This window comes from Myxocyprinus asiaticus, chromosome 40 (assembly GCF_019703515.2).
Source record: "Myxocyprinus asiaticus isolate MX2 ecotype Aquarium Trade chromosome 40, UBuf_Myxa_2, whole genome shotgun sequence".
Classification (NCBI taxonomy): Eukaryota; Metazoa; Chordata; class Actinopteri; order Cypriniformes; family Catostomidae; genus Myxocyprinus; species Myxocyprinus asiaticus.
In genome coordinates this window covers 33,008,991-33,035,788 of record NC_059383.1, presented here as the reverse complement: position 1 = coordinate 33,035,788, position 26,798 = coordinate 33,008,991, and the positions used below count along the sequence as shown (strand labels likewise).

General features: G+C 37.4%; 1 protein-coding gene across 3 annotated transcripts; it reads left to right on the top strand.

Moving 5' to 3' along the window:
- Window positions 1–4,250: 4,250 nt before the first annotated feature.
- Window positions 4,251–26,023, top strand: LOC127430557 (RNA polymerase II elongation factor ELL2-like). 3 transcript variants are annotated; one of them, XM_051680386.1, is made up of 12 exons: window positions 4,251–4,432; window positions 9,375–9,422; window positions 10,080–10,201; window positions 10,290–10,444; window positions 14,352–14,602; window positions 17,397–17,521; window positions 17,644–17,710; window positions 20,938–21,601; window positions 22,113–22,176; window positions 22,486–22,657; window positions 23,317–23,361; window positions 23,484–26,023. In XM_051680386.1, exons 1-12 carry the CDS (start codon window positions 4,301–4,303, stop codon window positions 23,598–23,600), a joined length of 1,962 nt encoding a protein of 653 aa, XP_051536346.1. In that variant the 5' UTR covers window positions 4,251–4,300; the 3' UTR covers window positions 23,601–26,023. The 3 variants fall into 3 exon arrangements, with proteins under 3 accessions (XP_051536346.1, XP_051536345.1, XP_051536347.1); XM_051680385.1 differs by having other exon boundaries at window positions 20,929–21,601; XM_051680387.1 differs by having other exon boundaries at window positions 4,285–4,427; window positions 20,929–21,601.
- Window positions 26,024–26,798: the final 775 nt, after the last annotated feature.

The window sequence follows — 26,798 nt, the reverse complement described above, 5'->3', positions numbered from 1 at the left end:
CTGTGTGTCCTCATGCGGCACTTGGTGTGCATTGTGCATGCTTGCAAACGGCACCGTGAGTGTGTTGACAGAACACTGTATTAACTTAAACATGCTGTTGATTACCGTAGGGAAAAAAAAATTCAACTTAAAAATAATAATATATATATATATATATATATATATATATATATATATATATATATATATATATATATATATATATATATATATATAAATAAAACTTTTACAGTAATGCACTTACTGTGGAAGCTAGTGGGACAAGTGCATTGATTATTCAGTAAACATGTTTATTATTTCATAATTTTCATAATGAAGTTTTCTGAAAAGTCCTTTTGAGATGGGACTACTTTTCCAGGTGGATGAAATTCTGGTTATGTTTTGCCTATGGGGCAATTGCACTGGATGGTTGAAAAGCCTACATTTAAGCTTGTATTTTTGCTAGAGCACTTACATTGATTATTCAGTAAAAAAAAATTATGATTTCATCTGTAAAGTTGTCTAAATCATCCTTTTGATGTGAGACTACTTTTCCAAGTGGATGAAATTCTGGTTATGCATTGCCTATGGGGCAAGTGTACTAGTTGGATGAAAAGCCTAAACTTTAAGCTTGTATTTTTGCTAAAGCAATTACATTGATTATTCTGTAAAAATGTTTATGAATTGATGAATTCAACTGTAAAGTTGCACTTACCTTTCCTTTTGATGTTGGATTACTTTTCCAGCTGGAAGAAATTCTGGTAATGCGTTGCCTATGGGACACGTGTACTGGATGGTTGAAAAGCCTAAAGCCCAAAGTATCCTTCGGTCAGACGCTGAACATTCACGTTGAGGACGCTTGACTTAAATATCATCATCAGAATTACTTGCATGAATTAGTGTGTCCACAAGATAGCAACACTCACATTTAAGCCACTGCTGTCACAAAGAAACGTTAGATGAAGATGTAATCGCTGGTAAATAACAGGAGACAAAGGTAAAAACAACAATAGTCGTAGTGCACATGCGCCAACTGCCTGTGTATGCGCGCACCATCAAATGGAGTATATTTTCACAGGCTCGCGTTCAGCTGTACACAGACACTGAGTGTTCGCATCAAAATCGAAGTATACTTTGAGCTTAAATGTGAAGCTTATACTTTTGCTAAAGCACTTACGTTGATTTTTTGGTAAAAATGTTTATGATTTCATCTGTAAAGTTGTCTAAATCGTCCTTTTGATGTGGGATTATTTTTCCAGGTGGATGAAATTCTGGTTATGCGTTGCCTAAGTAATTCCTGGGGGAGGAGTTTGTACTATGTAAGCAGTGTTTTATAGATAGTTACGTCACATCCCTTTCTGATATCCTGATATTTGATTAAACTTATAATGTTAAGGTTATACTTTGTTAACCTTTATATATATGGTTATCGACAGCATGCCACATTTGCTATCAATAGAGCTCACACTGTAACACTGATGTTGTTTGTTTCTTCTTTCAATTTACCATGTCATTGGCATTATCTTGTGCTATATTTATCCATGTTTCCTACACTTTCCAGAAGTTCTACAATCACTTTTTCGAATGCTCAGCCAGGTGGGTCTCTCTCACTTCTTTTTGTTTTCTACTTGTGGATACAAACATGTGTTTAGGTCCAACATGGAGAACTAAGGTCAGAAGAACCACAGTCTAGTAATCTAACACCAGCCAGCTAAAGTAAGCAGAACAAGTTTGGGTGACAAATACAACCAAATTTAAGAGTGAGACTTCCCGAAGCAAAATAGTTTTCTAACTCTTAAAGGTAACTATTTCATTATTTATGAGATTTTAAGTGAACCTAAAATGGGATATTCAATGAGAAGAAATGTTGAATGGGACTTTTATTTTTTTTATCAGTAATTGATTGGATTGTGAAAGGTGGGCGTTTTATATATCAGAATGAAGCCAAGTGGTTGGAGGGGATGGACTGAAAAATAAAAGGGATTGGTGATGTCAGCTAATAACATGCCCTGATGAATCATGCACAATAAGACCAGGAATGTGTATGAGAAGTAAATATAGAATCAATTTTGATTTCATTTAGACTGTAATGTAGTTCTCACTTATGTTTAATTCATATGTTTAATGTTTAAGATATCTCTTTATAAGTTTCTCCTTATAGTTTGTGTCATCTTGGAAACAGTACATTTCGAGCGAGGATTTGAGAGATGTTTACAAAGCTCGTTGCTCTAATAAATCAGTGGTAAACCACGTTAATTGCTACAATTCTGTCTGTTCTTTACTGTGTCCCAGACAGCTATGGCTTTATGATAAATATGCCCAGTTATGCAGGATTTAGTCATGCCAACACCTTGAACTGAGTGTGCCATCTGTGCAATGGAAATCAGAGAAAATGCAATCAGAAGCAATTACTTTAACCTGCCTGAATGTTTCCACTTCTAAGCCATTGTGACACGTGCAGATGCGTCAGCATTACAAGAAACTAATTAACACCCACTTAATTAATATTCATCCTGTTCCACAAAAAAATCACTGTAAGGGTCTTCCTTCACCACACATTTCATGCAGACACATCTTATAATCCCATTACTCAGTCTCTGTTGCACTCTCAACCAACATGCATTGTAGGACTGACACATAAATCACTAAATCAACTACATAATGTTTTCAGCAATGGGTGTGGTAGGCTTTTGCAGGCCTAATCTCAAGGATTCAAGTGGCTTCCCTACACCCAGCCTAAAACTACAGCACCACGCCAAGACTTTCTGTATAATCACACTGCCCCAGAGGCTTACTCTGTATGACACCACAGGTGTGCATGCTGGTGTAAAATAGTCAGGTGCTGTCAAACTAGTTTTACAATGGGAGAGGCTTGCAGACAAACAGACAAACTTAGCTTGACACTGTAGTTGGGTCACGGGACAAATTCTGATCTAAGTGAGCCTACTTTTCAATTGGTTTCACACACACACACACACACACACCACACACACACACACACACACACGGCTTAATTTAGATAAGGGTTTGTTTGTTTGCTGTATTACATAATAAGAATTATGCAACAGTTCACATCTACCTGTGAAAAAATGGTCTATTAAACACTTTTGAAACTATTGTTCACAATTCAACTTGTTCCTGAAAATTATCATAATATAAAGCTTTGTGGTCACCATTATATAAAAAATTAAACATTCTAGCAATCACACTGTATGCATTACTGTATACATCCTGAAGCACAGTTGTTTATTATCTATTAATCATAAATATTATTTATCATTACACAATTAAAGATTCGTCTTTTTTATAAGCAGCCAAAAATTCGAAATCATGCACTTTCCTGTGATATTTCTAACTGGTACGTGACCATGACTCATGATGACCCTGATGCAATCGGCCAATTACTGCAATCCGTCACTACTTACTAACACAGGCATGTGCAGTAAAACACCTCAACAGGCCAAATAGGTATTAGACACATATTACAGTGTTTCCAGGAATACCATGGTGGTTGGTATGACAGCAGGCCAACCAAATTAGACTCCAATTTTAGGGACTGTGGAGAAACGAGAAAAAAAAAAAGAAGAAAAACACCTGAACAAAGCAACTATCTTTGTTTTTTTAACAAATCTAACCAGCCTATTAACATTAAATGAAATATATATATATATATATATATATATATATATATATATATATATATATATATATATAAAATATATATTTATATTGTAATAAATATATACAAATTGTATTTTATATTACATAACTTATATAAATAATAAATTTACTATATATATATATATATATATATATATATATATATATATATATATATATATATATATATATACACTGTAAATGTATTATTTATATCAGTTAAGTTATGTAATATAACATAGTATAAATATTACTTATATATATTTATTACAATATAAATATATATAATATTATATATATTTATATTGTATATATATATATATATATAGTAAATGTATTATTTATATCAGTTATGTAATATAACATAATATAAATATAATTTATATATATTTATTACAATATAGATAGATAGATAGATAGATAGATAGATAGATAGATTGTGCTTTGCCCCAAATGTAGAAATATAATAACAAGGAAAGTCTCCTGACTTCATAACACTATTACATGAAACATGCCAATTCAGTCTCCAAACTTTATATCAGTATAAATTAGACTAGAGAGACTGGAAAAAACAGGACTTTTGATAAGGTCCCTCCCTCCAGCGCATTAGAGTGAGAGTATTCACGTATGTCAGAGGGACTATGGTGGAGGGCTGGTGAAGATGATGGCAGCTCTCTGCGAGGATGGCACATATGGACTCAACTGTGGCCGCAGGAGCGAGAAATTCTCCGTTTTGCATGTCAAACTGACAGAATCAGCTTTTAAAGCGCTAGAAAACTACCAAAACTGTAAGGTGGGTGGGTGTTGAAAATCTTACATTTTTATAAAGAGAGACTAAGAGACAGAGATAGATAGAGCTCGATGGCCCTGAAAGGCAAGGGAGATGTCAAATTATGATGTTTTATTCCTTCTCAAAGCAATGCAACATATATTTAAAGTTGATAGATGTATTCTCTTTGTTGATGTCCTTGCAATCCAAGCAGAACTGGTTGTAGAATAGTTTATTAAAAAGGGACAAAACACTCTTGTGGCTGAACATCATGCCAACACACCATTAAAAGTGCTATAAACTCTCTGCATATTATTTCCTCTATAAAAGCTCATTTATCATATTTTAAGGTGTTTCTAAGATCTAAGTGAATCAAAAGGCGCGTATTAACAGAATAAAAGCGGAATTGTTGCTTTCTTATATTTAATTGTGTTTTATCTTCGAAAGATTAGCTCAAATGCTAACGCTCAGGGAAAACTTTCTTTACAAATGAATAATATCTATTCTGTTGTCTGTCATCTTGACTTTTTGGTCATTTTTGATAGGTTTTTGTTATAGTCGTTTTTGATTAATTTATTTGTGTAAAGCATTAAAAAGACATGGACACCGAAGAAAATTCAAGTTTGGTGAGATGGCTAATGAATTAGCATGGCTAATGTTACTACCTGGCAAGTATCCAAGAATGGTTTAGTTCATGAATGTGATCTTATTCGGCGTGTATTTATATTTTAGTTACACATTCATGATGGTAGGTCAAATAAACAATGTTTAGATTTACAATAAGACCAAATGGCATCTACATTTCTATGAATAACATCTACATTTGCCTGCTGACTTGGCTAGTTAGCTTCAACCCCCCACATACCTGAAGAGTTTAATGTGATGTATTAAGAGAAATGATGTTACTTTAAACCACAATCATCGTTTTTCATGTACCAACCATATATATTTCACCTAAAAGTCCTGGCAAGTGAATTTAGCTTGGTTCAGAAATGAGTATTTCTCCTTTTGCTGTGTAAATGGGAAGCCCATAAGTTTTCTTATGAAGTGTAATTTGGACAAACTTTAAGATGCAGTCAACTTGTCCTGACGAAAAGTGGTGTCTACAATTATTTCCATTTGGGCCATTCAAGTGGGTAGTGTAGTGTGTGGGCTAGTGGTGCAAAAGTGTCAGAAATTCATATATCACCAAGATTTAAAATATATATATATATATATAACAAATTGGACCCAGTCCTTCTGGTCATTTCTGTCAGTATAATAGGCAGAACATAAAAGAGTTTCTATTGGCTTACTAGGAGAAATCAGGCAGTTTCAATGAAGAGCTGCATTGTCTGGATTTTTTTTAAAGCTCTATGCTGCTAAAAGTGCTTACGAGGCAGTGTTTGACTTAAAGCTACAGCTGGCCTGTTGAAAAACCATGCAATGGGTTCATAGGTAGCGATGGTTCATTTGATCCTAAAAATCCTGATAGACAGTTAGGCCTCAGATTTGATTTGGGGTTTGGGTGATTGGCCATTCACCTCACAAATTGAATCCGGGTCACCATCAACAAACAGTTTTAAGTAAACCCATTTTGTATCTAATTTACTCTCAAAAGACTTAAGTTGGACCTTAAAGCCTGTTTGAAACTAAATTTAGCTGGGTAATCCATCAGGTCCCTGATTGTGTTTCTTTGTGTGTTGTACATTAAGTATAGAGTGATCATATCCTGGAGGGTATGCCCCCCACCCTTATATTAATCAGATAGTAGCGAGGGATTACTTTATCCATTGAGATTTTATACCTTTATCTGCTTTAGTAAAGTATTGCAAAATGAACAGAATTCTTACTGTTGTTGGCCTATCATCTTTTTTTGGGTAGTTGACGTGAAATTCTTTAGCGAAGGTGGCATTTCCCGCAATGTGACATGATACACTCCCGCTTAAACTATTGTAAATAGCAATTTGCTATGTTTTAATTCTGTTATGCATGCAGTTTTATGTTAATAAAGAGACTATGTGAAATATTTGAGGCTTTGTGTAATATTGTATGACTAAAATTGGTTTGTCACACCAAGAGGCCATTTAAAATGAACTAATGCAGGCAAACAATTCACAGTACTTAAAAAATAAAAATAAAAAAAAACACCATATACATAAACATTTTAATCTAAAATCTTAATGTTGATTTTAAAAAATAGTTCAAGGATGAGTTAAGGCTTGCGTATACTTTGCGGAAATCACACTGTAACCTCTCGCGCTCGGTTGAGCGCTTTAGCCTTCCAAGTAGGGATGGGATCTCACAATTCATTTCAATATACGATATGAGGTTCCGATTCGATATTATCTCAATTTGATATAAATCCTAAATGACAACGTATGGCCAAAAATAAAATGATTTATTTTTTGAAAAATGTTTGTGCAAAATGCACATTGTAATTTCTTGTCAAAATAAAGTTCTTTAATACACAGTGCAAATATTCAAAGTTTAAATAATCAGAGTTTCTCATATACCTTTCACTATAAGAGATCACAAACAAATGAGCCTTCAAAAATAGAGGGCTATATTCAGGCTGATCGGGTGCAGAACAAGTAATAGAATGGTGTATATTTAATTTGTTTAATAATTTGTTTGTCTTGATTATAATAATCACATTTTAACGTTTTAAAAATATTAAAATTCTACTTTTTATCAATTAATATTATTTCTTGAAATTGTGTATATATAATAATGATATGAACTGTCAATGTTTGAAATGATGTGTACAATTTACAAGAAATAGCATTAAGTTGACATTCATTTGTATAACAAGCGCGTAGTGGTACTGTCACTTTAAGATTCGCATCTCACAGACTCGCACAGCTGTTGCGGTTAATTTTTTAACTAGAGAGAAGTCTCGTTTTTTAGCGCATCCGTGCTATTTGTGTTTAAAATTTATATTTCTTTTTACTTTTTTAACTGACTGCAAAGAACAGAAAGGATGTTAAAAGACACATTATTCAATGAAAGTGGAGTGTAGAATATCATCTTTGGACACATATTACACGAAAGAAATGGTCCATTTTTAATCTCAAGCATTTTTTAAAAAACAAGGTGATTTTTCAGGTATTCCAGTACTTAAATTTCTAAGAGTGTAGGTAGTGTAGTAGGGGTAAAATCAAGCGATAAAGAGATTGATGTTTGACGGGTAATTTCATTTATGATCACATGGACAGAAAACAGTGTTTCAAATTTCAAAACATCGAGTTTTGCCTATGTGGTTCATAATTTTTTTTTTTTTTTGGTTTGCGATATATCAAAATTCGATATATCATCCCATCCCTACTTCCAAGTATACCTTTTTGACCATAAGCACGTACGGATGCGGTCAACTCATGCGCACAAGCTTCGTGTACAGTCAACTTCAGGTGCATGTGCAGACGATGGACAGTCGGTGGCTGAGTTTGGAATTGCATACTACAATAAATACTACTACTATTTCTGCCATGGACACTTATGGCAAAAGTAGTAAGAGTAGTATGGGTAGTATGCCATATCGAACTCAGCTAGGCTGCATGCATACTGTGCTGATGACAGAATTTGCATCATGCACTGTGCAGAAAACCCAGAGGTGCCCAAACTCTTTCCTATGAAGGGCCAAAAAATCAAACTTGATTGAGTGCCATGGGACAAAAGTAAACTGCATTATATCAAACTGTATTATATTAAAATATAAAAGTTGCCCTTGTTCCCCTCCTTTATGATTTCGTGATATATATTTCACTATTACTAATGCAATGAAGAGCTGCATCAATGGCATATTTTTTCAATTGTTGGCCAACATTGGCCTGCAGGCCCTGGTTTGGGTATCTCTGCTTTAGCCTTTGTTTCTCGCACTGAGCGTGTGACGCAAATTTTGTCATTGGCACAGTACGCACCGTGTGCATTCCAGTTTTTCTAGACACGCGGACAGTCCGCATCTTTGTATGTCGTTGACGCATGTGCCTGCCGTTGACCGTGCTAAAAGAATATCACAATGCAATTGTAGTAAGCATGCGTTGAACACATACGTATGGGCTACCAGTCAGAGAGTATACTTTGAAAGGCTAGAGCGCTCGACCATGCGTGAGACGTACCGGCAGGCGGAAAAACAAGGTATACCCTAGACTTTGTGTTAAATAATTTTTGACTACTCTTAAATTAGCAACAGGAAGCTAGTTAGCAAGCTTTATTCTCTCAGTAACCAGTATTTAACCTAGTATTGACAGTCTCAGTTCATGTTGTCCTGGTCTAGACCTGTACTGTCCTGCAGCTACAGTCCCAGCTGAGCATGTGGTTAATGATTATTCATCTGTTGGCAATGGGACAAGACAGCCAGAGTTTGAGGGGCGAAGACAGGGAATCTATGAACCTCAATAGATCATTACGGAATTCAGGCTCTCAAGGTTGATAATAGATCTTTTAATTGCAATAACAGATCTGTGGATTAGAGTTTGTTTTTAATGTTTGCTTGCTTGGTTCACCAAGGAAACGGCTTATCTAAATTGTCTGGACTGTGTTGTTCTGTCTCTGCCCCAGAGGTCTGTTTCTATCTCTTGTACCGGTAATTATTGGTGGGTTTGGCTTGACGATCAGAGAGCTAGATCCTTCATGCTTCTGTAATGTGATCTTGTCTGTGTGTAAGAGTTTTTGGGGGTGGGGGTGCTTGTGAAACTTATCTGGTTAAACAAGCCTTTGCAGATGGAAAAGGCTTTTGGCAGTATTTGAATATAACTGAAGGTATATGGTTGCAGGGAAGTGAAGGGTTTCGTGTGTACATTCATCTGTTATGTTCAAATTCTTTAGAAATGGACATGGATTAGTAATCAAAGTAAATGCTCAAAGATGCTCTTAAATGGCTCAGATTACATGTTGTGGAGTTTTATAGTTGCAATAATAGGCTCAGATGTTTGTTTTTGTAACTGTGTATTTGTTCATATTTTAATATTATGTTTTTCTTTTTCAGAATGCACCGTCCTCACAGGCTTCAATACATTTCCAAGGTCTTCAAGGGGTAAGTTGCCTTCAGACTGACTGTAATATGGACCTGTTGTTAAGATTTAGCACATGAGCTTGTTTTTAGCTTCACCTCAGTCTGTGTCATGTGGCATTAACTCATCAAGTACACTGTAATGGCGAACCTGTTGTCATAATGGAGAACCCTCAGCCCTCTCTGGTTTTATGGGGCAGCTTCTTGACAGGTCTCACTTTTCCTATGTGGAAGCGCATGGTTAACCTCTGACCCTGCGCACTGTGCCGTACTTTACTTCAGACACTGTATGACTATTAATACTGGGCCGGCGGTTAAAGTTCCGGCTCAGTCTGTTTTACACTCATGAATTCACTCTTAATTCACAAAGACAGGCTTAAATGTTTAAAAAAAAGGTCTAACTGACACAATACATAGAGAGCTGCCTTGCTATCTATTCAGCATCCTAACCATGATGGAACCTCATTAATGACTGATTTAAAAAGTTCTACATTGGCAGCAGCCTTCATTTAGCAAGCATGCATATGATGCATTAAAATGCATACTAGTTAGGCAGCGCTCTATGGTTTGGAACAGAGCTAATCTAAGTAAATTATTAAAGATTATCACTACTTGCACTTCTAAATCAAATAATCAGATTTTTTTTATAATTAAGCTAATTTATTTTGTCTGCTTTTTCAGCGCATTAAAATCCCTAAAACAGATGCTTCTGATGGGTCTCATAACTTCGACTTTTATCTGTCCAACTTTGGCAAAGACAATCCTCAAGGGAGCTTTGAGTGTATCCACCAATACACATCTAGGTAAGGGTTGGGCCAGCTTCATGAAGTGTGAAAAACTATGGCTAATTTTGCCGTTGTCCCTTTTCTTATACTACTCTTTGTCCGTTAGCTCTGGGGTCCCCAACTTGTCTTCCCTGGGAACAATTCAGGACAAACTCACAGTATGTGCCACTAACGATTCCTACCAGATGACCAAAGAGCGGATGACCCAGGCAGAAGAGGATACACGCAAGAACAGCACCAAATTCCTCAAACCAATCAGAGGTAGGTGGATGTTTTAGATACAGTTGATAAAATAACTTGCAATATGTAACAAACACACACATACTGGTCATTAATGCTAGGAAAGTACCCTAAAGCAGTGGTTCTCTACTTGTTATGCTTCTGGAACCAGATTTTACATTGGATATCAAGTGGCTCCCCAATACAGTATCAAAATTATTCTTGCCCTACCTGAACAGACCTGCAATCCACTTTTGGGTCGTGACCCATTCTGTTTACATCCAGTACCCCAAGGGATTGTTAGAGAGTTTTAAGGCCTCTGCCCAGTCTCTATTGCCTCTTAGCACTTCAATTGAAACATTTCTTGTTTGAATAATCTGCATACTGCACCCGTCTGTATTGGGGTTTTGTTTTCAGTTTCTATTTTCATTTGCATTTCAGATTTTTATATAGAAAAATGGTATACAAGCATATCCGTATACAAGAGGTTTTCAGATTACTATAGATTAATAAGTGATGTCGCTTTTGTCCATTTTAGACAGCCTTACCTGTAAAACTTGGCAACTTCAGACATCCCTGCACATATAACCATGCACCGTTAAACCAATTGAAAGCTTTACAGGGAGTGATGTATGGATTAGGGTTAGGAGAAAAAGTAAAAGTTCATCCTATTTATGACATGGCTTAGATGTGTCTCAAAGATTAGAGAAGTCCATTACTGACATGTCCCACATGGAGTTTTTCTGTAAAATGCCAAGCGGAAAAAGTGACTAGATTTCAGATCCTATAGGATGATTGTCCCCTGAAAAAAACCTGCTCAGGTTATTAAAAGAAAGCAGCAATAGTGCCTTTTAAATACTTCATTATATTTCCCTCCCGCAAGACAAAACCTGTCTCTTGGCACCTGTTCAGTTGTCACTCCCTTTTGGGAGTCCCTGTTCTCCTGACCACGGCTGGCTTCCACCGCCAAACTGGAAAAGTCAGTTTCGCCCCCTCCCTTGCTGCTAAACCACAGGGGGCATTTGCATTTTGCACAACCAAAGGAAAAGGACGCTAAATAGTTTAATGTAAGGCTTTACAGAAGCAGCTGGCAATCAGGAAGCCAAGTTTCATTCTTGTGTGTGGAAGTGTATAGAACCTGAGAGATGCAATAAGGAATATGTCTACAGTTCTGAAATAATTGAAGTTATGCTATATTATCCAGACTGGTCGGAATTATCACTGTTCTAAAACCTGCAACCTGAGCTGCATACAGAAACAACGTTTTTAGGCATCATAGGCGTGCTCTCAGTTTGAATGATGTTTAAGGCTGAACATAATTATGCTGCATCCTAAAGGCCAAAGTATACTTTGGTTTTCCATGTGCTGGTTCTGTGCGTGTGATGCAAATTTTGTCATTAGCACAGTACGTGCGACATTGCGCAAAGCCGAGACTTATAACGTGAGCTGTAATGGCATGCAAAAAAAGTATACCTTATCCTTTAGGCAACACCAAATGTTTCACTCAATACTGAAAAATATATTTGTGTGTGCTTTGTCACACCATTAGCTAAGCAACATGCTAATGGCAAAATCCATGAATGAATTGCATGTCGAGTCTTTTGTGTGCTTCGCGTGAGGCACGCTATTTGTGTGCCGCGCAGAGTTGCTACCTATGTACAGTTGTGCTCAAAAGTTTGCATTCCCTTGAAGAATTGCTATCATAGTAATATATGTACCATTTTTAAAGAAAACATGAGTGAGCAGGCAAAACACATTTCTTTTATTTCTCATGGGATTCATATTCAACTGTAGGTTATAACAAAATGGCACAATCATAAAACAAAACATGGCAACAAAGAAAAAAATGAAATGACCCCTGTTCAAAAGTCTGCATACCCTTTGTTCTTAATACTGTGTATTGCCCCCTTTAGCATCAATGACAGCATGCAGTCTTTTGTAATAGTTGTCTATGAGGCCCCAAATTCTTTGGTCATGCAAAGTCTTTGGTCGTCTTGCGTGAACCGTACGTTTGAGATCTCCCCAGAGTGGCTCAAAGATATTAAGGTCAGGAGACTGTGATGGCCACTCCAGAGCCTTCAACTTTTTCTGCTGTAACCACTGGAGGGTCAACTTGGCCTTGTGCTTAGGGTCATTGTTGTGCTGGAAAGTCCAAGAGCGTCCCATGCGCAGCTTTTGTGCAGAAGAATGCAAATTGTCTGCCAGTATTTTTCTGCCAGTTTTGGTCTCGTCACTCCAAATTACAGTGTGCCAGAAGCTGTGAGGCGTGTCAAGGTGTTGTCGGGCATATTGTAATCGGGCTTTTTTGTGGCACTGGCACAGTAAAGGCTTCTTTCTGGCAACTCGACCATGCAGCTCATTTTTGTTCAAGTATTGTCGTATTGTGCTCCTTGAAACAACCACACCATCTTTTTCCAGAGCAGCCTTTATTTCTCGAGGTTACCTGTGGGTTTTTCTTTGTATCCCGAACAATTCTTCTGGCAGTTGTGGCTGAAATCTTTCTTGGTCTACCTGACCTTGGCTTGATATCAAGAGATCCCTGAATTTTCCATTTCTTAATAAGTGATTGAACAGTACTGACTGGCATTTTCAAGGCTTTGGATATCTTTTTATATCATTTTCCATCATTATAAGTTCCATTACCTTGTTACGCAGGTCTTTTGTCAGTTCTTTTCTGCTCCCCATGGCTCAGTATCTAGCCTGCTCAGTGCATCCACATGAGGGTTAACAAACTCATTGACTATTTATACACAGACACTAATTGCAATTTAAAAAGCCACAGGTGTGGGAAATGAACCTTTAATTGCCATTTAAACCTGTGTGTGTCACCTTGTGTGTCTGTAACAAGGCCAAACATTCAAGGGTATGTAAACTTTTCATCAGGGCCATTTGGGTGATTTCTGTTATTATGATTTAAAAAAAGAGCCAAACAACTATGTGATAATAAATGGCTTCATATGATCACTATCCTCAAATAAAAGCCTTTTTTTGCATGATCAGTCATATTTTCAAAATGTAACAATTTCTGCCTGGGTATGCAAACTTTTGAGCGCAACTGTAGAAATCAGTCAATTTTGTGGTTTCATTATGGTTAGGATGCTGTTTTAGAAGGTAGTCTCCTATTTAGTCAGTAGATGGTGAGGCAGCACACTAGGTTTTAGAACAGTTTTATGATATTCCCTTCCTTAAATTCTGCTGGTCTGCCTTAAGTGGTTAACGGCCGAGTTATATGTGTGATGGCCAAAGCTTATCCACTGACGCAAGAGTTTCACTCAACTGGCAGGAGGTGTGATGGCAAAAGTTTGAGCCTGGATCATGTCCAGTCATCAGCACATGTTCAAGCAAAGAAAGGCAGAGTCAGTGAGAGTAAACAAGTTACCATCCTTGAACTTTTAAATAGCTTCTGAGAGTTTCATAACAGCTGAGGAAAGGTATGAGAAACCATCAAGGCTACTTAGAGCTTCTGTAGGCAGATGGAGCTTTCTTATCTGGGTCTCCTACATAACTGGTTGCATTCCAATTTGCATATTTCTACTATGCACTTCAAATGTGTACTTAACTAGTGATGGAAGTGTATGTTTTTTTATCAGCTGATATTGGCTTTTCAGTGGCAACATGATACGTAGAGAGCAGGGTGGCTGATGGCTGATATTATGCAGAAATACAAGTAATAACAGCAAGTAGGATGTACACTTTCAGGAAGTACCATCTGGGCACCTTGGGATACTGTTCTTAATATACTATGATTTGGGACACCAATCAGAATCTTGCATACTATTAAGTACAGTTGGTATGCAAATTGGGATGCAGCCACTTTAGCTTTGTTCACGTCAAAATAAAGTTCTTGGAGACTTGCCTGGACGTCCTTATCATAATATTTAAGTTGTTTCACTGTTGTTGCTGCTCCTCTGTTTGACTGTCTTTCTGTGAATGTTGTTTGCATACACAGTCCAGGGTCGCAAGCCGGCCCCCTCAGCCCCTGACCCGGTTCCCGAGAGGAAGCAGACCACCCCTATCAACCCAGCCAATACGATCCGCAAGTGCCTTACCAACAACCCCGTGTCCCAGCGGCCGTACAGAGACCGCTTGATTCACCTCCTGGCACTGCGCTCCTATAAGAAACTGGAGGTGCTGGCCAGACTGCAACGAGATGGCATTAGCCAGAAAGACCGCAACTCTCTGGGCTCTACACTACATCAGGTAAGAGTGAGACTGCATATGAACCAATGGGAATTGTGAAAGAGGAACTCTGAGAAAAAAGTGACAACTGATAAATAACATCTCTTCTATGTTAGTCTTTTATCCTAATTTATCCTAAAGATATTTTGGTCACTTTGCTTCTATTTTGATTGTGTTGTGCTGGGTAGCTCCGGCAATAGTGAAACCTGTTTAGTCCAAATCTGCAGATTTTTTTAAAAATGTTTTCAGAAAATATTTGACGAGAAGCTTACCACCAATATGTAGAACTTTTTGAACAATGGACTTTCAAATTCTGTAGAAGTCTGCAGAGCTTGCATGGGCCTACACATTTTCTGATTGCCTGACTTTGTAACTTTGCACTATTTTTAGTGAAGACGGAAGAATTGACAACAGATGTCCTTTCCATTCTGCCATTCTCTTCATGGCAGTTCCTTTAATAATTTCAATGCTGCAAAGATTGTTAATATAGGTTAAAAGTGCAAGATGAGAGACTTGTAAAGGCATTACAGAATCCAGAGCAAATAAGAACATAGCTTGCTTTGCAAATTCTCTGAATGCAACTTCAGGACTGTCATATTTGTTCAGAACAGTTCACAGAGACTTAAAGCATAGATAAGATCAAAGCATGACTGAAATGTACCCACAGGACGTAGACTTGTGGCACTTTTGCAGAAGCACAGTGTCATGTAATGCAAGTCACCTTTTAACTGCCTCAACACAAAGACCTGCATTCACCTCAGCTGAATGTAAAGCACGAGTCAAATTATGCAGCCATACATTAAACCTATTAGAGCAATTACGCACACGCACGCTTGCTTAAATAATTCGCATGCTGAAGAGACCTGTTTACTTAATTTCATGGGGTTGAACTAAGGTAACGCTGCAGTATGTGGAGTAGAAGTAACAATTTCAGTTCTCCCCACTAGTTTCAAAGGAGAAATGTTGTGATTCTCCTTTTAAAGAGTTTCTATGGTGTCTAGAAGGAATTAATTGGAGCTTCATAAAGGGAAGTGTGAATCAAGTCTCTGTCCTTCTTTGGAAATGCAGGAAGGACTGAGAATCTGAAACTGTCCTCTTGCTGGGTTGTAACTAAAGAAGCAACTCTATATCCCTTTACCTAACTGTCCATATGCAATACTATTTATAGTGCGTGTGTGTCTGCCTGTCTTAAATATACCTACTTAATACTAGTTTACAAAACGGCATACACTATCCCTTCCTTCAAATGTGTAATGGTAATAAGTTTAGTTAAGTAGTTATGTTTGCTATTAAGTGTCATTGTCACAAGGCCAATTGCTTGTACGTAGATTTAACCCTAATCTTCTGTTGGGGTCTTTTTGACCACTTTTTAACTTCTTTTAAAAAAAACATGGTTCCATTCATCTCAGTGGGATAAGGTTTGGTGACTTTTCCTACATTTACTATCTATACACATAATAAAACTGGGCTGGATTCTGTTGTAGTGGTATGAAAAAAAAAAAGTAACACTAACGGTGTTCGGGGTCAAATTTGACCCCCTATTGGAAATGAATGGGTGAGATGATAAAACTGACCTTTTTGTTTTTTATTTGTCAAATAAAATCAATAAATCAGCCACAATGCAGCATACACACAAAAATGAAGGGGTACTACTATAACACATCCACAATGCGGAACTCGCATGCTCACACGCGTGCGCACCGAAATGAAAGTATGAGACCAATACACATTCACAATGAAGAACACACTCACAGAAATTAAAGAGTGTGACATATCACACCCACAATGAAGAACACATGCACAAACACACACAAGTTTATTGCTGTTGAATTTATTGACATCTTTTATTTATTTCTTCTGAGTTATTGAATTGGGATGTTTGAAATAAATAATGGGTAAAATCTAATGTGGCAAAACACCTCAAACAAAAAAGAAAATGCTAAACTTTGACAAAAATAATGATTTAGATAAACCTAGCTAAATGTATTACTAGTTAAAAATATCTGAAAACAAAAATCAGTTTGCTACAATTTGCTACAGGCATATGAGTTGACCTCTGCTGGTTATGTTGTAATTTCATGTCTAAATTTTTTTTCTCTGTCTCCAACAGATGGCAGTAATCTGCCCCATTGCATGACAATATGTCCCTGAATAAAATTGTGACGTGTAGTTGAAGTGTAAAAGTGAATTTAACAAAATGGTCTTATTTTATATAAAAAATTAATGGTGTTGATTAGTAATTTAGATGTATATACCATTGAAGTTAGTGATATAACATTTGTTTAAAAAAAAGAAATCATGATTTTGGTACAAATTACACTTGGCATGTAAACCTTTAACGAGCAGAATACAAGGGTTTAAATCCTAAGCATTAAACTACAGCATGTAAAGGTTTGTGCAACGGACATGAGTGATTCTTCATATTTCACAGTTTGTTGCAGTGAGGTGTTATTACTTTTTCAAGCAATTAGACGTATGGCTTTTGCCTGGCAAATATTCAAATGGGCACAACTGCTAAGCAACTGCATAGCAACACTCTGACAACCACCCATAACACCTTAGCATCCTGGTGCCAAGTTTTGCACAGCCAAGCACCACTAACATTTTCTTCAGAAACCAAAGGTATGCTGCATTTAGGCTGAATTTGTCATTTGTATTTTATATAGTAAATATATATATATTTGGAACTCTTTTTTTTTTAAATTATTTTTATTATTATTATTAAAAGAGGTTGTTTTAAATGAAATAGCCCATGCTCAGGGTTTTAATGAGAGAAGGAAGTGTGATGAATGCAAAGTATTTTTCATTCCAATAGGTGGCCAATCTGAATCCTAAGGATAACTCGTATTCACTGAAGGACTTTATCTTCCGTGAGGTCCAGAGGGACTGGCCGGGCTACACGGAGGATGAACGCATTCAGGTTGACAGGATTCTGGCACGGTAAAACTCACCGGTCACATACAGTTGAATGAAGAATGACTCCTTTAATTTAACATTAATCATTTTTGAGAGCTCTGGAGTCTTTGGCAAAGATTTAAATATTTCGTTATTTCCTCTTACAGTAAATTGGGCTTGAACTCAGAGTCTGTCTCATCCAGCAGTCCAACCAAAGAGCCTACATCCCCACTGGTAAGATACACAGACACATTTTGTGTGTACATGTATATTAGGGCTGTTGATTTAACACATTAAATCAAAGCAATTAATTAATCATGTCCCCGGACTATAATAAGGAATACCACCTGTTTTCAGCAGCGGGCAGTAAGTGAAACTCCATCTGTATAGGCAACGTGCAGCTGTACAGAAAACAAACCAAACTCAGTTTAGGACACGTTCTTGCATTCAAACACAGCTGGACTGTGTGCAATTCCAAATGCAGGGAGAAGTGTTTTTCTTAGTTTTAAACTGTTTAACTTGACACAGCAACATACGCTGAGTATAGTCGCATTGCAGTTGAAATGAGATGGTCCAAAATCATCTGTCTAACGCATGTGTACATTAACACATCCTTAGACAATCCCTTTTAATAAGTCTGTCTGGGACAAATTGACAAATTCAATTGTAAAATGGATTGCTATGGACTGTAGGCCATTTATAAGCAATAATCAATATATTTCCTTCTAAAGCCACTTTTGTACTGTCTTATCAATGCTTAACTCATCTACCACAATGTAGTACATTTTAATTATCTTTATTATTTGTAAAATATATATTATTTACAATTAAAATAAAAGAACTATTTATAATTATTTAATCATTACATATTGAATGATTAAAATTAGAGGGCCTTTATCAGCAAATATTTATATATGTGATTAATTAGATTTATTGGCAGATAATGTAATTAATTAGATCAATTTTTAATCAATTGACAGTCCTAATATTTACACAGTTGAAGTCAGAAGTTTACATACACATAGGTTGAAGTCATTAAAACTAATTTTTTAACCACTCCACAGTCATATTAGCAAACTATAGTTTTGGCAAGTCGTTTAGGACATCTACTTTGTGCATGACATGAGTAATATTTCCAACAATCGTTTACAGACAGATTGTTTCACTTTTAATTGACTAAACAATTCCAGTGGGTCAGAAATTTACATACACTAAATTAACTGTGCCTTTAAGCAACTTGGAAAATTCTAGAAAATGATGTCAAGCTTTAGGCAATTAGCCAATTAGCTTCTGACAGGCTAATTGGAGTTGTACCTGTGGATGTATTTTAAGGCCTACCTTCAAACTCTGTGCCTCATTGCTTGACATCATGGGAAAATCAAAATAAATCAGCCAAGACCTCAGAAAAAAAATTGTGGACCTCCACAAGTCTGGTTCATCCTTGGGAGCAATTTCCAAATGCCTGAAGGTACCACATTCATCTGTAAAAACATTAATATGCAAGTATAAACACCATGGGACCATGCAGCCATAATACCACTCAGGAAGGAGACAAATCAATCCCAGAACAACAGCAAAGGACCTTGTGAAAATGCTGGAGGAAACAGTTAGACAAGTATCTATATCCACAGTAAAACAAGTCCTATATCAACATAACCTGAAAGGCTGCTCAGCAAGGAAGAAGCCAATGCTCCAGAACTGCCATAAAGCCAGACTACAGTTTGTAAGTGCACATGAGGACAAAGATCTTACTTTTTGGAGAAATGTCCTCTGGTCTGATGAAACAAAAATTGAACTTTTTGGCCATAATAACCTTCGATATGTTTGGAGGAAAAAAGGTGAGGCTTGCAAGCCGAAGAACACCATCCCAACTGTGAAGCATGGGGGTGGCAGCATCATGTTGTGGGGATGTTTTGCTGCAGGAGGGACTGGTGCAATTCACAAAATAGATGGCATCATGAGGAAGGAAAATGATGTGGATATATTGAAACAACATCAAGACATCAACCATGAAGCTAAAGCTCAGTTGCAAATGGATCTTCCAAATGGACATTGACCCCAAGCATACCCCCAAAGTTGTGGCAAAATGGCTTAAGGACAACAAAGTCAAGGTATTGGTGTGGCCATCACAAAGCCCTGACCTCAATCTGATAGAAAATGTGTGGGCAGAACTGAAAAGGTGTGTTAGCAAGGAGGCCTACAAACCTGACACAGTTACACCAGTTCTGTCTGGAGGAATGGGCCAGAATTCCAGCAACTTATTGTGAGAAGCTTGTGGAAGGCTACCCAAAACATTTGACCCAAGTTAAACAATTTAAAGGTAATGCTACCAAATACTAACAAAGTGTATGTAAACTTCTGACCCACTGAGAATATGATGAAAGAAATAAAAGCTGAAATACATAATTCTCTCTACTATTATTGTGACATTTCACATTGTTCAAATAAATTAACTGACCTAAGACAGGGAATGATGTCAGGAATTGTGAAAAACTGAGTTTAATTGTATTTGGCTAAGGTGTATGTAAACTTCTGACAACTGTATACATTTCAGTTCAAACTGATTTTTTACAACGCCCAGGAGTAAAAGTTGTATGACCAAAGTCACAGTTTATTACAATTATTTTTGCTGGAACATTTACACGTGGTTAAATAATGTGTTAAATAACCACGTGTAAATGCGTATAATTTTTATAATTTTTTCTTCCTCTCCTTTTTCTCCCAATTTGGAATGCCCAATTCCCAATGTGCTCTAAGTCCTCGTGGTGGCATCTCAATCTGGGTGGCGGAGGACGAATCTCAGTTGCCTCCGCATCTGAGACGTCAATCAACGCATCTTATCACGTGGCTCGTTGGGCACGTTACCACGGAGATATGGCCGTGTGGGTGGATGGTGTGGGCCTCCACATGCGCCATATCTCCGTGGTAACGTGCTCAACAAGCCACGTGATAAGATGTGTGGATTGACGGTAAAGTAACACGGTCAGAAGTGCATCAACGCACAACTCACCATGCACCCCACCGAGAGCGAACCACATTATAACGATCACGAGGAGGTTACCCCATGTGACTCTACCCTCCCTAGCAACCGGGCCAATTTGGTCACTCAGCATGCCCTGGGATTTGAACTCACGAACTCCAGGGGTGGTAGCCAGCGTCTTTACCACTGAGCTACCCAGGCCCCCCGTAAAAGCCTATTTTTTTATAATTCAGTTATATATATATATATATGGGACCAAGACCAAAAGATAAAATTATTCAGATCAAATGAATAGTACTCTGGCATCAGTGCTTAAAAAAAAAAAAAACATAATGCTTGATTTTAAAACAAAAGCTCAAAACAGTCAAACTAATATTATAAAATGCATAGTTCGGACTCTGCATTTAACTAAAGCAATCAGGAATCATGTCGTGTGTTTTTTTTTAATTTTTTTTTATACATTGCTTTTCAGAAGGTTCAGAAGGTTCAAGAACCCGAGACTGACTTCATCGATCCTCTGATGTCTAAGAAGCCACGAATCTCTCACCTCAGCAATCGAGGACCGCCTGCCTCATCAGGCCGACATCCTTCGGAGACCGAGGATAAAAAACCCACACCCCCGGTCATGGCTGCCTGCCCGGGCCCCTCTTTCCATCCACCCCCTGCCTCAGGCTCCAGCTCAAACTCCCCGAGCACACCAGAGGGCAGGGGCTCTCAGAATCTGCCCCTGGACCAGAGCTCTATATGTGGGACCTCCTCTGAGAACTATGCCCCCTGCAACCACACACCCAGCCCGCCCAGTCAGCCTGTTCCCACAACTTCCCCCTCATCCTTCTCTACCTGTACCGTCTCGACAACCACCATCACCTCCACCACTACCACCAGCAGTGGTCTCCACATTTCCTCTGCCACATCTCCTACGGCCAGCCGCGATGGCAGCAAAAAGCCCAAGAAGTCGAAGAAGCACAAAGATAAAGAGAGGAACAGAGAAGGTGAGCGAGAGAGGGAAAAGGAACGGAAGAGGGAAAGAGAGCCCCGCAAGGAGGATCACAGTGATAAGGAAGTGCAGCCCAGGAAGAAACACCGCAATCAGGCAGAACATAGACACATTCCTTCCAAGATCAGCTACGAATCGGACGGAGAAGGTTTGTTTTGCCACCAATTTTCTGTTTTTAGACATGCCTGATTTGGGATCATTCCTCTTGTTTTAATTGCAATTACTATGCACTATGTTTGGAAAAACCCCTAAACCTTAGTTTTAAACTTTGATGCATAACACTTCATGAACCATTTGTGCTACGGACATTGAAATTGTGTGATTTGTTGAGTTGAATCAAACATTGTCATGTTTATTCTTGTTTAACTGGAAATTGACAGCCTGTAATTTAGCTGATCACAGGAACACTAAAAGTTACTTTTAATAATGGGATAGTAGCAGCCAAAGATTTTCTACAAAAGATACTATAATTATTACCTGGATGTCAACAATAATTAATAAGAAATTTATCAAGCTAACAGTTATGCCTATTTTTAGGTCAAATCACTTTGTCACATTTAGGTTAATCATTTCTGGAAAGACGCAAAAATCAAGCATTGCGTGTGTTTGTAACAGGGCACACTTCCATGTTTCTACATATCTTGTGTATCTCTTTACAGCTGGCAAAGAGAAGCCTGTCCATACCACTGAACTTCCTGTCCCAGCAAAGTCTGATTACATAGTGTATGTGAACTTTGACTTCTTATTGATGACAGTTTATAGTACATGTTTCTGCATAAACTCACTGCTTGTAGATTAAATGGGCTGTAGATTGCACTGGTATATTTTTCTGTATTTACTGTATTTACCCACTTCTGTTCACACAGAGCACTAATGCTTGCTCTTTAGCACATGGTCTTATGGGTATTTGTTTTTATTGACCAAAAACGCACAAGCTAATTGACAATAAATTACAAAGTTAGAAGAAAAAAAAAACATAAATTCTAGCTGTAGCATCATTGGCTCTTTTGATGTTTTTGTGTTTTATTGCAGTAAGTACACTGCAGTGATATCTATGGATCAGAGGCAGCGCTATAAGGATGACTTCAATGCAGAGTATGATGAGTATCGTAGCCTTCATGCTCGTGTTGAGAGTGTTACACGCCGCTTTACGCAACTGGATGCCCAGTGTAGACGGCTAGCACCAGGAACCAAGGAATACCAAGTAAGAGAACAAAGAACAAAAATTGTTAACTAAAACTTTGCCATTCAGTGTATTCCCTGAATAATATGACCGTGAGTTTGATCACATGCACAACAATACACTGATAACCCTTGAAGGGATAGATCAAACAAAAAGGAAAATTCTCTCACCATTTACTAACCCTCATGTCATACACATCTGGGATGGCTTGCTTTCTTCTGCAGAACACAAATGAAGATTTTTAGAGGAATATCTCAGCTCTGTAGGTCCATACCCTAATCCATAGCATAAAAGTAATCCATAAGTCTCCAGTGATTTAATCCACATCTTCTGAAGAGATATAATAGTTGTGGGTGAGAAACGGATCAATATTTAGGTCCTTTTTTACTATAAATCTCCACTTTCACATTCTTATGTTTTTTTGTGATTCACATTCTTGGTTCTTTGTTCAGATTTCCTTAAAACGTTTTTGAGCTTTACCCAATAAAACAAGATTATTGAAGGCATTTAAATGATTTTACACATTGTCCATTTATTTATTAAGCATAATTAGGGTTAGATTGTGCATGTGTACACATGTGTTCACAATGGATACTGCTCTCTCAAACGGTATCTGCTTTTAGAATTGCTCTGTATAAATATATCAGACATAAAAAATGTCTCTTTGTCTTGTCTAACAGGAGGTACATGAACAGGTGCTGCAAGAATACAAGAAAATTAAACAAGTAAGTGTAAATGAATATGATTAACCCAATCTTTCGTTTCCTTAAGACTCCTGCCCTTACTGTCATAGTGATATTTATTATAGAGTTTGTGTTTTAATATACAGTTAATGTTTGTCTTCCAGCACAGCCCGAACTACTATGAAGAAAAGCAACGCTGTGAGTACCTGCACAACAAACTGGCCCACATCAAACGGCTCATTGCCGACTTCGACCAGCGGAGGGCGCAGTCCTGGTTGTAGGACGTGGTACCAAGCAACCCCCTCAGCCAATCAGAGCGCTCCTTAGCCAGAGGACCATCTTTAGGGGAGTTGGGGATCAAACAGCTCCTTATTTATTCTTATTATAGATTCCTTGCTCCCCTTTTCCAATACCTTCTTTATCTGTCTATTTCTTCCTTTCCTCCTTCCTTTTCCATCCCTTCATTCCAAGCGCCATTTCTCCTGAACACCACCACTTTTTTTTTTTTTTTTTTTTTTTTTCGCAGAGAAGAGGAAATCACTCTTCTGTCTAGTGATGTCACGTGTTCAGGGGTGTAGCGCTCGTCTCTTTATTTTTGAAGGACTTGGAGGAAAAGAAAATTAAACATTTTTGAAAGCAAAAAGAAAACGCATCTATAGTTATGCAATGCAAAACCATGGGCCTTACAGCGCATTTTTCTTGAAGCCTTTTGCACAGGGGTGATTGAGCCAGTATATGTGAAAATGTGGCCATAAAAAGGGTGTATCTAAAAGTCTTGAGACTTCCTTTTCTCCCGCGGCCCTGATTTTGAACAGCTTCAGTATTCACACCCACAGTGCAAATGATGCCTTAAGGTATTAATACAGACATATCGATGTGGAGTCAGTGAGACTTTCAAGCACCCAGGCCAATGGAGAGAAATTATGACCTGATCGCAGGTCCAGCGCACATTCATGGAAGGTGTAAGTGATATTTGTGTGTGTGAGTGTGTTGAATGAAAGTATCAAGAAAGCGATGAGTGAAAATTGTCAGTGTTTTTTGTTAATTTTTGGGAAGGATTGGGTCAGAAAGGACTAAAAGAGCAACATTTGGGGAAGAGGGTTGGATATAGATGTCTATAAAAGAGGAAAAAAAAAGCAGAAAATGAAAATCCCTAAAAAAAATAGCTGCTATATATTCTTTCTTTGAACAGCCAGAGCCTTTGGGATCAGCCTGGCTTGTGTTACATGTTATTAATTGGGCCTGCTCTGTGACAATGATCGAACCATCGAAGAAAAAGGTGCTACTGATTAATAAGGAAATGCATCAAGCAGAGACAGGCCTGTATATTCATTTCAGATGTATTCATTAATTATTACGAGTCTCGGAGCAGAGTTATTTATGAAATATGAATAGCAATATATATATATTATTTTTTGTTTTTTGGTTCTGAATTAAAAGGAATTGCTGGAATTTTCTTTAAAATGAGAGTATTGAAGATGAAACTGATATACAAATATATGTAAAAGTTTAAGTCTTTATTTCACGTTATCATTAGTGAAGAGCTACTTAATGATTAAGGGAAACGTTGTGTTTACAAAACCTGTGTGGTAGGACATTTTGCCAAAAAGAGAAAAAACTAAACAAATGCTTTCAATCTTATGTTGATGGTATGGAATAAAACACGTTTCTCTGAGCGCAATAATGACACCCTGGTATCTATAAAGAACTACTTTTGGAGTGTGGTTGAACACTTACAGTGTCCTCATTTGTTATTTAAATCTTATAATAATGAAAAGATCCCTATAAATATGTAAATTCTCCTTAGCGGATTCTGATTGGCTAGTTATTTCTTGAGGCTTGCTACAATATAAAGATGTCGTTTTGACAGCATCTAAAATAAAATAGCTCTAAAATTAACTTGCATCTATTCATTTATGGATCCCGATTATTCCATTAGCTAAAAGCTGTGAGGTGTTCTCTTTGTTGTTTTTTTAGTGTTGTAAATTCAACATAAACCTAAGTGAGCCATTCTCAAAATAACCAATGACAAATGTTCATTTTCTGTATTTGGGTCAGCAGATGGGATCTTATCTGCTTTCTTTAAGGGCTTACATGTCATCAAACTTGCCAAGATGTTCTGTTGAGTGAGAGCTTTAGGAGTGTTCAGTTTAGTCCCCATTATGGATTGATCACCAATAATGGATGACAACCAAATACATGTCATGGTTCTTTAACAGAGAAATTTAGCAGCACTTTACTTGCAGACACTTTTCCCAGCATCTCTCAGTCTCTGTGCTGTTCGTCCGGAGATCATTTGATTGGAAGCTCTGGGATCAAATTGCCTCCATTGTGATCCCTAAAGATTTGGGATGACACTGTATGTGTTGCTTGGAAGGGAGAATGTGTATATACGCATACAAAACCCAGCTTCATTTTAATGTGGGTTGGGTGGGGAAGTAACGTTTTGACATTTGTTGATGTGTGACCAACATCCAACCGCCGCCCTCCCCATTTGTTTTTTGATGATACTATTTATGCCTCATACACCACTAAAGAGAGAGGCTAATGTTGATAATAAGCCAAGAATCACAACACTGTCATCTCATGTTTTAAAGGTGGGATTGGGGTTGTTTCAGACTGTAAAATAATTCCTGACCTGTCCAACTGAAAATGTATTAAATCAGTTCAATAAAATGTGAACTTGAACATTAATCCCTCTGCCTACTTGACTTTTCATTTCTAATGAACTGTTATTTCCATCTGTTCTCGATACTTGCTGTGTACAGTACTGTGCAAAACTTTTAGGCAACTTTCAAAGTGAAGATTTCTTTAAAAAAATAATGACATAAATGGTTTTCATTAATCAGTAAATATCATACAAAGTCCAGTAAACAACTAAATTAAAATTTGGTGTGAACACTTATGCCTTCAAAACAGCACCAATTCTCCTATTTACACCTGGACACAGTTTTTCTTGGCTGTTGGCAGATAGGATGTTCCAAGCTTCTTGGAGAATTCGCCACAGTTCTTTTATTTATTTAGGCTGTCTCAATTCTGTTTTTTCATGTAATCCCAGACTGACCCGATGTTCAGTGGGGGGCTCTGTGAAGGCCATGCCATCTGTTGCAGGGCTACCTGTTCTTCTATTTGCAAAAGTAATGTTTGGGAGTATAAAATTTATATTTCCTATTGGCACACTAAAGCTGAAGATATAAATAACCATCTTAAGACCAATGTTTTTGTGAAACATCTTACTGTGCAAAAGACTTTTGCACAGTACTCTATATCCATAACTGCCATTTTTCAATCCAATATTAAATGAATCATGGCTGACTGTGAATATTGAATTTCTACAATGGCATTGGGAGCTGAAAACTGGTGTGTTTGAATGATGCTGTATTCCTAGGTGTCAGTGTAAGTCCAAGAACAACAAAATTATTGAGTGCACCTTTAAAGTGTGGATCTTTACAAAGCTTTGAAGCTTTCAGATTTAACTT

What these genes read in the sequence shown, in the direction of transcription:
- LOC127430557 (XM_051680385.1), top strand. Translation starts at nt 4,301, where the DNA reads ATGATGGCAGCTCTCTGCGAGGATGGCACATATGGACTCAACTGTGGC. An exon ending in ATCCACCAATACACATCTAG is followed by an intron (nt 10,202 to 10,289) that starts GTAAGGGTTGGG and finishes TTTGTCCGTTAG; the next exon opens with CTCTGGGGTCCCCAACTTGT. An exon ending in TGGGCTCTACACTACATCAG is followed by an intron (nt 14,603 to 17,396) that starts GTAAGAGTGAGA and finishes TCATTCCAATAG; the next exon opens with GTGGCCAATCTGAATCCTAA.